The following is an 11,973-nucleotide window of genomic DNA, read 5'->3' on the forward strand; positions in this document are numbered from 1 at the left end:
GACAGAGAGGAAGATTTTCCATCTGCTGGTTCACTCCCTAAGGTAGCTGCAATAGCTGGAGCTGCATCAATCTGAAGCCAGGATCCAGGAGCTTCTTTCGGGTCTCCCATGCGAGTGCAGGGTCCCAAGCCTTTGGGCTGTCCGGTACTGCTTACCCAGGCCACAAGCAGAGAGCTGTAAGGGAAGTGGAGCAACAGGGATACAAACCAGCACACATAGGAATCTGCCACATGCAAGGTGAAGACTTTAGCCATTAGGCTACTGTCCCAGACCCCTGCCCTTACTCTTGCTCATTCTGTCTCCTGACCTACCCTAACCCTACTCAGGTGATCCTGCAAAGTCTTTTGTCTGTAGGATCTGTGAGTTTAAGAGACTTTGTTTTCTTGGTCCAAAAAAAAAAAAAAAAAAAAAAAAAAAGGGTAAAAACAAACAGCAGATGGTGAGATCATTTTTACTTTCAGCTTTTTGTGAACCAGAATAATTAAGTGAATGTAAAGACAAGAAATAGATTCATTGAGAAAGCCATTTATTCATAATGCCAGGTATAGTGCTAGGAGTTGAACACAGAAATGATTAACATACAAAGGTATACAGTCTATTGGGGGAATAAAGCAAACAGCGAGAGCACCATCATGACAAATCCTAACAAGAAAATTAGACACACATCCTTCAGTACAACCAGACTACAGAAGCAGGGTTTTAACTTAACGTTTTGAGCAAGTGATGTGCAAGTCAAGTTGTGGATAATACCCCCAGGAAGTGCCTGCTTTTGCATCAGCTGATAAGTGCTGGGACTGGGGGCAAGTCCTGTCAAGCCAGACCACAGAACCACTTGGAAAGTGAGAGATCTGGGGCAGGGAGTGGGTCCAGTGGGGAGGTTGTGGGCTCTCTGATGGGCTGCAACTCCCACTGGTGAATATGAGAACCAGAACTGGGGGTAGGTGGGTCTGGCTTGACAGGAAGTGGCACCTGCTGACATGAGTGTGTACTGAAGGATGGAGTCGGTTGGGTTGTTAGGCTTCAATGCCCAATGTATATAAGATCTCAATGGGATATGGGGCAGATTGGACCAGTCCACTGCACATACTGGCAGGCACACAAACCAGAGCTGGGGGCTGGGATGACATCAGGTGGCAGTTCCCCATCCCCCGGTGGATGGGAGGCTGGGTGTGGTTTCTGTTCTTGTATCCCCCTCTCCCTCACATATGGGAAGAAAATGTGTAAACAATGGTCCCATGCACTATCCCCTGATCCTTGGCCCTCCCCACCCTGATCAACTATGTAAACATCATCAATACTAAAATTTTAAAAATTAAAAATAATAGTACTGAGGGGATGGGGAAATATGTAGTGGCCCAGTCAGTTAAACCACAGCTTGGAACACCCGCATCCTATGTCAGCACATTGGAGCAAGCCAGGCTACTTGACTTTTGGATCCAGCTTCCTGCTAGTAACATCCTGAGAGGCAGCAGAGTGGCTCAAATGCACCTGGCCAGTGAGGCCATTTGCGGAGTGAAGCAACAGATGGAAAATTCTTTTCTCCCTGCTGCTCTGCTTTTCAATGCAACGCAAAATAAATAACATTTAAAAGTGACACACACACAAAAAGGAAGTGCCTGATTGTCACTGGCTGGATGTAAAAGTGTACTTTCCTCAACAAAGTCTGGTTTCTCCAGACTTTTCCTTCCTCTTCTGCTGAGTTTTTTAAAATTGTGTATATTTAAGGTACATAACAAAGTTGTAAGACACGTGTATGTAGTAAAAGAGTGATCTGCTGACTACAATCAGACCCACATTGGAGAACAATAGCAGACACCCCCACTGGCTGAGCAGGAGCATTCTGCCTTGGTGTTGTCATGTGAACAAGAAATAAGCTTTTACATATTAAATCACTAAAATGTTGCTATCAGTTTGTCACTATGGTAGTGATATGCCAGCAAGATTCTCAAGTAACCTATTAGCTAACTTACTCAAATACACATCATGAGCCTGTATTATGTATAAATTAGTATCAGTGCATGAGAAATACAAAGATAAATACTCTGCCCTCATATAATTTCCAAAGCAGAAGGAAAAGCAGTAGCCACTCATTTAACTTCAAGTTTGTAGAACTAAACTTCTCAGGGGGATACCGAAAGTATTATAGTAATGGGTCCTCTAGGAGGTTCAAACCTAACAATAAATGAGAAAAATGACTTTTAAAAGATTCAGAAAAGCAGAAATGTGGGTTGAGGCATTTTAGGAAAAAGCAGGAATGATGTCATGAGAATGAAATTACATAGAGGGGTTTAAACAAGTATATTTACAAGAATGAAAGAAATACTAGATTGGGCAGAGTGGTCTGTATTTTCAAATGCATGCAATGGGCAGCTACTGATGGTTTTTAAAACAAATGTGTAGCACCGATTTGTAGGTACACTTCACAAAGACAAACCTGGCAGGGACTGGAAAGGAGGAGTTAACAGTTCAAGGTACTTCAAAACTGGTGAATGGCTTTGGGAGGTTTGACAACAGGAAACAACTCAAAATGACAGAATTATAGATTCATGTATTTTTATTTTTTAAAAAATATTTATTTTTATTGCGAAGTCAGATATACAGAGAGCAGGAGAGACAGAGAGGAAGATCTGTCCACTGACTCACTCCCCAAGTGACTGCAACGGCTGGTGCTGTGCTGATCTGAAGCCAGGAACAAGGAACTTCTTCCAGGTCTCCCATGCAGGTACAGGAACCCAAGGCTTTGGGCCACAAGCAGGGAGCTGGATGGGAAGTGGAGCTGCTGGGATTAGAACCAGTGCCCATATGGAACCCCAGTGCGTTCAAGGCGAGGCCCTTAACCGCTAGGCCACTGCGAATTATAATTTAAACAGAACAGGCTAGTCTGGGACTGGAGGTCAATGAGGAGAGCCTGGTTTCAAACACAGTGAATATAGGATATCCAGTGGAGATACACAGCCTTCAGCCAGGGAGCAAAAACTAAGGCTGACAGATTTAGCCTGGAGATACAGCATTATTAGGATTTATCTACACAGGGGTGGGAATGAAGGTCGGAAGCTGCATTAGGGTGGTAACAGATCTGACAGAACGAAGACTGCCAGAGATCGCCTTAAAACACATGTAAGCAGGAAGATACAGAGAGCCACTAAGAGGAACTGGCAACAAGGTAAGCATTGTCCTGCAGCCCATCACAGCAGTTAGAAGAGAAAGGACTTGCCATGCTGTAATCCCAAGCAGGCAGAGACACAGTTCCCAGTCAATGGAAGGGAGCAAACTGGACCTGGGTTCTGATTGATTCTGCCCTCAAAGCTCTACCTAAGCCGAGTCATGCACAAGGACACTTTGTGTGGCAGACAGGAAGAGAAAGCCAGTGTTCAAACACTAATACCATTTTTACTTCATCACAGCCCATTAATGACCAGTTTAAGCAAGAAAGATTTTTGAAGGGCAGGGTCTATTCAAATGTTTAAAGTGACATACATTTGGGGCTGGCACTGTGTTGTATCGAGTAAGGCCACTGCCTGAAACACCGACATCCTACACAGGAGCCAGATCGAGTCCTGGCTGCTCCAGTTCTTCGTCTTCCTGCTCATGGCCTGGGAAAGCAGAAGATGGACCAAGACATTGGGCTCCTATACCCATGTGACAAAAGTTGAAGCTCTCCAGTCTTCGTGGCCATTTGGGGAGTGAGCCAGTGGATGGAAGATGCCCTCACTCTCTCAAATAAATACAAATCTTTAAAAAGTAAGTTGATACACAAATGATTTAGTAATTCTCACTATTCTTTCCATGTGTTAGAATTGTTATGTTCATAAAAAATGGAGGCAATCTCAGGAATGGTAACATACACTAAAGCTTCAGTGCAATGCTCAGTGCAGACCTAAGCAGACGGATGCAGTTATTCTCTATGTTACATGCAGGAAGCAATTTTTCAAAAAGAGTCCATATATGATTTTATTCATGATTAAAAAAAAAAAAAAACTCAGGCCCAGTGGTGTGGCCTAGTGGCTAAAGTCCTCGCCTTGATCGCGCCAGGATCCCATATGGACACCGGTTCTAATCCTGGCAGCTCCACTTCCCATCCAGCTCCCTGCTTGTGGCCTGGGAAAGCAGTCAAGGATGGCCCAAAGCCTTGGGACCCTGCACCCGCGTGGGAGATCTGGAAGAGGTTCCTGGCTCCTGGCTCCAAATCGGCACAGCACCGGCCGTTGCGCTCACTTGGGGAGTGAATCATCGGACGGAAGATCTTCCTCTCTGTCTCTCCTCCTCTCTGTATATCTGACTTTGTAATAAAAATAAATAAATCTTAAAAAAAAAAAAAAAAAACAGAAGGATGAGAACTAAAAAGAGTTTAAAAGGGTTGGGGCTGGCATGGTGGCGGTGCAAGCAAAGCTGCTACCTATACCCCATTTCTTACCCAGCCCCTGCTAAGGGCTGAGAAAAGCAACAAAAGACCCAAGTCTTTGGGCTACTGTTGCCCATGTGGGAGCACTGGACGGGCGCTTGGCTCTGATCTGCCCCAACCCTGGGCATTGTGGCCATCTGGGGAGTGAACCAGCAGATGAGCTCTGTCCCTCTCCCCTCCTCCATCTTTCAAATAACTTAAAAAATCTGAGCTTTAGAAAAAGTAAAAGGCTAAAATAGGAAATGAACTCAATATACCACCCTGTTCTTTCAATGAGAAGTACCAATGCACTACAATGCTACAATGTAATTTCAAAAAGGAGACACTTATTAGGGGGAATGTTAAGTATTTTGGAAAAATAAAAAAAAACCATCAGAAGAGATTTCAACAGCCATAAAAAGCCAATAAAGATGCAAAGCAGGGCTTCCTGTGTTTCCTAAAACTGCCTACAAAATTGTCACTTTTCAACAGAAAGCCTCTCCAGTTTACCATGACACCAAAAGTTGGGTTCCCATATAACAGACCATACATTTGCATTACACAAGTTTTAGCCCCTAATGAGATAAGAATTAGCACATAAATTACAGGTTAATCAGAAATGGCCCAAAGCAAAACTGGCCCTGAAGATGGGATTCGTGTGATCCAATTAACACGGCTGGCTTCCCAGGTCTCGTCCATGTGGCTGCATGCAAGTGTGGAATAAAGCACACACACACCCGTCAGCTTACGCCCAGGGATGGTTGGCAGATCACCTCCAGGGGCAGGTCCTCCTGAAGGACACATGTGTATGCTTGCTTACAGGAACCAGAACCCAAGCAGGGAACAGACAAGCCCCACATCTGGCAACCAGGCCTCCTCCCCAGGGCTCAGACTCCACGTCACCAGACCCTGCACGTGATGGCCCTGCACAGGTCCTCATGCATCCAAAGATCCTTGCCGTAACCGCCGATCTCCCCCAGGCCTGGGTCTCCCCTTCTTAGGGAAGGTCCCTAACCTTCCTTCTCAGCCCTGCCTAGGCAAGGCCTCCAGCCCTCCCCAAACTTCCAGCCCCCATTCAGCAGCGTGCCCTCACTCACTGTCCCTGCAGCTCCAAACAGACCGTGGGCTTCTTTATGTGACTGGCCTGTGGCACCAAGATCAGAGGCTCTGGCAACTTTGGCAGACAGGATAGCAGGGCTACCTGGCAACACGAGCAACAGTGGTGACCAGTGCCAACCCAAGCTCCCACAGCCGGGTGGCTAGCTGGGGGTTCGCCCTAGTGCTGCTTTGTGTGAGCATGCTCGCCCAGCAATGTTTGCTCTGGGATTGCAGGCAACACCTGCCACACCTGTAGCCCCAGTGGCTCAGGCTGCAAGTGGATGCCGCCCTGTCTGTTGCTAGGTGCCAGAGCTTGAGAGCCCTAGCAACTAGGCTCGGGGCACCCCCAAGGTACACAGTACCTCTGGCAGTTAGACAGTGGAGCGAAGCTGGCGTACTCCACTTTCAGCTTTATGTGCATCAGCTTGTACCAAGGAATACTTTATAGTGCAACCAGGATTTCCAAAGTAGAAAAGTCTGGACATTTCAACATCCACCCAGCACAATCTTGATGACAAGGCCAAATTTTTATTCCAATTCCTCGTTTCGACTCCTTTGTCTTGATCCACTTGTTAAAGGTTGGTCATGTCTCCTCGGCACAAAATGTCGCAGTGGAATTTCCACACTGGTACTCCTAATAATTTCCATCTACTTTAAAGGCAGTGCCAAGGAGGCTGAAAGCCCAAACAGCTGGGGCAGAGCCAGGGTAAAGCCAGAAGCTCTAATGGGGACTCCCATGAGGGTGGCAGGGGACCAAGCACTAGGCTTTCTTGCCTGCTGCCTCCTAGTGCAATAACAGGAAAGGGATTAGTGAGAAGGGGTGGAAGGAGTAGGATTGGCATTCCACATAGCACTCATCCTTTGGAACAGTTCAAGGCTTTAAGACCAGCCCACCCCCAAATGCCTGCAGCCCAGAGCTGGGCCAGGTCCAAAGCTGGGAACAATTTGGGTTTCCAAAAGGGAGGGCCAAACACTTTAGCCATTACCTGTGTGCACTCTGGCAGCAGTTGGGGACCTGTGGGGGTAGCTGGGAATCCAGCAGCAGTATTTTACCCGCAGTGCATAACATCCACCCCTGCTGAATTATGGTCTACAGTCTTCATTTCTTGATGCCCACTACAACTGCAGCTTTAGCTCTGGAAGTTTGGTTCCACACACACTTTCCATCACTCTTTGGATGGCCCAAGTTCTTCAGACCACACACCTGCACAGGAGACCCAGCCTGAGCCATGTGGCCCTTCGGGAAGTGAACCAGTACATAAAAGATCTTTCTCCAAATTCTTTGTGAATCTTTCCACCTTCAAAGCATATACCATTTCCTGCACCCAACATGCTGTGTTACTGTTATATACCAACAACCACATACAATTCAAATTTCAGCCACACACACTCTAAATACACACTCACAAATACACACTTCAGGCACCCTACCTCCCCTAACCACGTTTCACTAACACGTTGCCAAACACTATCACGTACTAGTCACTACTTCAAGTGACTTCAACCTTACATGAATTTGAGTTTAAAGTATTTTTCTCAAACAGGTGGATGCACCCGGAAGCTCTAGCTCACAGTGAAGTGCCAGGACCTACACATATTTGAGGCAGAATATAGCTTAAGAACCCACATGACTTTTCCAAAGATTTCCATGCCCTAACTCTTGAAGCCAGTAAGCACGTACGCCTTAGGTAGCAACCAAAAGGACTGTGCAGATGTACTTAAACCTAACTACCTTACGAAGGAATTACCCAGGTGGCACAACATAATCTTGCCAATTTTTCTGAGACAGGAGAAAATCAAAGAATAGAAGCCGACTGTATTTCAGACGAAGGTCTGAACAAATGGGAACTGATTTGGTACTTCTTCCAGGAACTGCCAAGACAGCTACTCCTTGCCTGTTACCCTGTTACAGCAGCAACAGGAAACATACATTTAAGAACAAAGAAGGGAGGAACATGCTTCTTTTATTATCTTTATATTGTTTCATGTAAAATTGAAAAGTTGCCTCAGATACCCCAAGAGGCTCTCATTCTATGTGTCTGTACAGCATCACTCATTGTGTGTGTTCTTGCTCACCAAAATAGGCTGATACAAGGACACAGAACATCTGAACCAGGTATTCCTCTAAGCATTTAGTATGATTTTAAACAACCTATTGAAGAACACAATATTGGATGTCGCTGTGAACCTAGAACTTCCTTAAACAAATTACTAAGCAATAGTCCTTCCAAATACTACCACTTGCATAAACAGGGCCACTTCTATTTCACAGTAGAGGCCACTTAAGGCATTCCCTAATCTTCTGAACTAACACCTTATGAGCTTTGCTTACCCATCAGCACAATGAATGTGTGACGAGGAAAGGCTGTTACTTTACTTAAAATCTACAAAGCAGTTAAAATTATGTTGACCAACCGAATAGGACAAAACATTGTTACCTGTAAGCATGGAACGAACATGACAGAACTCATGGACCCTAACAAAACTCATTAACTCAGAGAATAGCTCCAAATAAATGCAAAAACAAACAAAAAAAGACCCCCTATGTATCTGAGGCCTTTTACTCTTCACAAACTTTGCATTCCAGCCACAGCATACTAACCGTAAAAAGCTGTTTCTTGACAGGGCCATGTTGTACTCGGCACTCACTAGTCTAGGCGAGTTAAACAACACTTGAATGTTTAGAAGGTCAATTCTCAGTTCAAATGTTTCTAGTAACTCAAGATGCTTTAAAAACCTGCACCTACAGACCTAAGTACCAGTGTCCCTTGGTAACAGAGCAGTATGTAGCTCCGCTAAACATGGGCTACTAAAGAGGCAAAACAAGAAAATGGAATGGGAAAGGCAAATAAACTCGTGCAATCGTTTAGAAAACCTCAGACACACATGCTCAACATTTTCTGCTAAATGCAACTTAACCTACAAATTATGTAAATACCGATGGTTTTGACTTGTAGCACAATTGAAACGTTAAAAAAAAAGAAGATATTCTTGTTTTCAAAGATAAAAACCTTGTGAATCAGGAAATGTTTTTCAAAATACCATCTGAAGCCCGGTTTCACTTGAGTCTGTTGGTGGCTTACAATTCCATCAAACAGGAAGATTTGCCACGATAGTGGACGGAAGACAAGGCAGGCTAACAAAAGTCACCAATACAATAGTTTATTTCAATCTCAGTGGAGCTGATGTTTATTATCTGACCAGATTATAAAAATACCGGAACAGGCACCTGAAAGCAGAAAAACACACCTGTTAATAACCTAGCAGCTAAGAATGAACACAAAATCAAGTGGACAAAACAATCTGGTTACACTTTCAAGAATATCCCTTTCTTTAAAAACAGCTTTTCCTCCCCACAGAAAAGTCCTCCAGAGGAAAAAAAAAAAATAACCAACTGTCCCCAGCAGCTTTCTCTCCCTCCCCAAGGAAAGTACAGACTTCTATTAACAAGGTGGATAAAGTTTTCAAACGATGACCTGTACCCTAACAGGGACGCAGCATCTCACCTCAGTTCATCCTTCTAATAAGCCTGTTGATCTGGTCTTCCCTGTTGCCAGCATCGCCACCCTCTACAAAATGGGTGGTCTTTTTCTTCATCCCACCTCGGGGAGAAGACAACTTGAAGGGCCACAGGAAGTTATTTGCTTCTTTGAAGTGTTTCCCAACGGTGTAGATCTCGTGAATCAGATCCTCCATGCAGATGATGTTGTATTTACCTGCAATTGGAAGTACTGTGGTCATCCAAGTTCTAAGGCACCCAACAAACACAATCACAAGCTGAGAAAAGCTAACCAACAGTAAATAACACTACAACTAAAGTATTAAAAAAAAGTAGCAAAACACATGTATTTACTTAAGCCAAGTCAATTAATCCTAATGGTAGGGACAACAGGAGATTCCTAACAAATGCAGGTCCAGAAAATAATTTAATTCCAAACACAGAACTTACCAAGAGAACGGGCAATCAGGGTGTTATCCGTCAGGGCGATTCGCTTCTTGTTGATTTTGCCATAGCCACGCTTGTAGATCAGCTCATTCACTGACTTCAGATTCGGGTAGCTGAAAGCGCAAAAGGCAGACATAAAGGATCAAAGACAGTCATCGTTAACTACTAACACCTATCCTTCCAGATAGCCAGTGCATGAAACAGGGACAAACAGACCTACCCCCATGCAATATAGGGTTCCACAATCCTCAGCATGTTAATAGAAGCCTTGTTGAGCTTCACAAAGGTGCCATTGAAGATCTGGCGAAGGCGAAGAAGCTGCAGCACTTTGCGGACTTTGGGACTCACACCATTGATCCTGCAATGGAAAGTGCCAACAGGTCGACTTGGGTTTTACCACAAGATCAACAGAGAACCCCAAGCTCAACAATGTAATTTCAGACAACACACAACTCTCACCTAAATAGACAACTTCCACTGCTACTAAGATCAAAACCACTGGCATGTCCCTCATTTGGCAAACAGTGCAGTAAGTATCAAGCTGTTTTTCCCTGTTTGCAGTATCTGACCTTAGCTCGCCCTTCTCATGAGCCTTGTGATCTGTTCCACCACTACAACCTCCACATAAACTGTCTCGATACATAGCCTTAACACCTGAACCCCCCCACAGCCCCCTCTTGGATCTCTCCTGAGATTCACTGTTGTTACAGCACTTGAAACACCACACAGCAAATGTTTCTAAAGGTTACCTGCTTCAGTAGGCTACAAAACTAGCACCAAGCCATTCAATTGACACCGCCGTTGTAGCCAGCCCTCACAAAGTGTGACCCCAATGTTACAGAATCAGTTTCCAGAAGTGCCGGCCTAACCTTTAACGAGAAGGCCGTCGATACCACTCACCCTCTGATCCTGATGACAAACGCCAACTTGGGTTCTGCAGGGACGTAGAAGTTGCCGGCTTTCCTTGCCATCCTCGCCATCCGAATCTCAGTTCTGTACATCTGCCTGTACTCCTTGTGGTAGTGCTTGGCCTTCTCGTAGATGAGCTTCCTTCTGGCCTTCCGGAGCTGAAACGAACCGACCGTCAGACACGTGTGACTTCGGGCCTTGATCAATCACTGCACCACTTCCCCCACTTGCCCGGGTGTGTGTGTGTGGGGGGGGGGGTCACGACTCTTTCTTTTCTTTCTTGCTTACTATGCCAGCACATTCCCAAACACACATCAACCACTTTAGGATGCTAAGGGACCCCCTGGTACCCAGACGCCAGGCTTCTGCAGCACCAAGTGCCCGCCCACAGAAAGTTCACTCACCATCTTTTGGGCAAACTTCTTCCGCAGGCGCTTGATCTTGAGCTCTGCGAAATTCCTCCGCTTTTTCTTCAGCGTTTCTGGCACGGCAGGAACCTTCTTCTTCTTCTTCTCTCTGGAGGGAGCACACGGGGAGGATCGGGCGCCTGCGAAGCTTTGGCCCTGCAGTCACCTGCCGCTCGGACCCGGGTTCGAACCCCCCCCCCAGAGGCTGCACATGGCCGCAGCGCGGACAGCTAAGGGCCAGGACTGTCGGAACGCCAACACCCGCCACGGCGCACGCAGACCCCTTCGCTGCCAGCTTACAGGAACGTCCACGGCAACAACCATCGCGCTAGCCCGGGGAGCCGCCGACAAGCGCTGCCCTCCCGCCTCTCGGGCGACGAGGGCCTCGGAGCCACGGCCCGGCCTCCGGCCTGCACTTGCACCGGCCCGACGGCCAGGCCCCAGCCGGACACCGACCCCGGGACTCGGGCGCTCGGAGCTTCCCACCCAAAGTGGCCCCCGCAGGACCGGCCCTCCACCCGGCCGCTTCCGCACACGCTCGGCCTCGGCACTTCATCCCCGAGCCCTCCAAGCCCTGCGCGCCGAGGCCGCTCGCCAACGTGTCGAAGAACGTCACAAACGTAGACACAAGTGGGCCAAGGTACGAGCTACGGCCATGCAAAGAAAACACGAGACAAAATGCCTCTGCGGACGGGGATGGAGAAGGATACGGCGGAGCAGACACAGAGACTTACTCGGCAGCCTCCATGGTTCCAGCCGGAAAAGAGGAAGCCAGCGCATGCGCACTGTCCACTTAAAGCCTGCGACAGTCAAGCCCCAACTCCTATAGGTGTCCTAGTAGAAGCCCGAAAAGAACCCAGCATTGAGAACTTGCTTTGCACACGCTGAATTCAAAACTGCCTGCGCCAGGCTCTTCCAACCAACTTTTTGGGTAAAATTCCTATGACGAAAATATGTGTGTGGATTTTTAATCCACCCAAAGCCAGAGCGGCGCTGACAGGTTCCCGCTCGTCTAATGTTAAGTACACGCCTCCCAACGGCGAACTACAATCCCCAGCATGCACCGCTCCGCCGCCCAGTGGGCGGCGGGGATGGCAAGCGCTTCTGTGGTGGCTCCGGCGGGGGACGAGCCCTCGGGGACACGTCCCACGCGGCCAGTTGCGACCCCGAGTGTCCTCCCAGGGGGTCGCCCCCCAGATGCGGGCGCCTGCGGTCCGCGACCACCGCACCCC

General features: G+C 47.1%; 1 protein-coding gene across 2 annotated transcripts; it reads right to left on the bottom strand.

Moving 5' to 3' along the window:
• Nucleotides 1-8,625: 8,625 nt before the first annotated feature.
• Nucleotides 8,626-11,513, bottom strand: RPL7 (ribosomal protein L7). 2 transcript variants are annotated; one of them, XM_058668386.1, is made up of 7 exons: nucleotides 11,472-11,513; nucleotides 10,739-10,843; nucleotides 10,326-10,492; nucleotides 9,646-9,783; nucleotides 9,429-9,538; nucleotides 8,986-9,195; nucleotides 8,626-8,708 (listed from the first exon to the last, which is right to left on the bottom strand). In XM_058668386.1, exons 2-6 carry the CDS (start codon nucleotides 10,739-10,741, stop codon nucleotides 8,987-8,989), a joined length of 627 nt encoding a protein of 208 aa, XP_058524369.1. In that variant the 5' UTR covers nucleotides 10,742-10,843; nucleotides 11,472-11,513; the 3' UTR covers nucleotides 8,626-8,708; nucleotide 8,986. The 2 variants fall into 2 exon arrangements, with proteins under 2 accessions (XP_058524369.1, XP_004588103.2); XM_004588046.3 differs by lacking the exons at nucleotides 8,626-8,708; nucleotides 11,472-11,513 and having other exon boundaries at nucleotides 8,983-9,195; nucleotides 10,739-10,848.
• Between the last annotated feature and the right edge of the window lie 460 nt (nucleotides 11,514-11,973).

This window comes from Ochotona princeps, chromosome 9 (genome assembly GCF_030435755.1).
Source record: "Ochotona princeps isolate mOchPri1 chromosome 9, mOchPri1.hap1, whole genome shotgun sequence".
Taxonomy (NCBI): Eukaryota; Metazoa; Chordata; class Mammalia; order Lagomorpha; family Ochotonidae; genus Ochotona; species Ochotona princeps.

Coding starts and splice junctions, on each gene's coding strand:
- RPL7 (XM_058668386.1), bottom strand. Junction 9,784..10,325: donor TTTGTCATCAGGATCAGAGG/GTGAGTGGTATC, acceptor TTTCCATTGCAG/GATCAATGGTGTGAGTCCCA. Junction 9,539..9,645: donor GAACCCTATATTGCATGGGG/GTAGGTCTGTTT, acceptor TTGCGCTTTCAG/CTACCCGAATCTGAAGTCAG.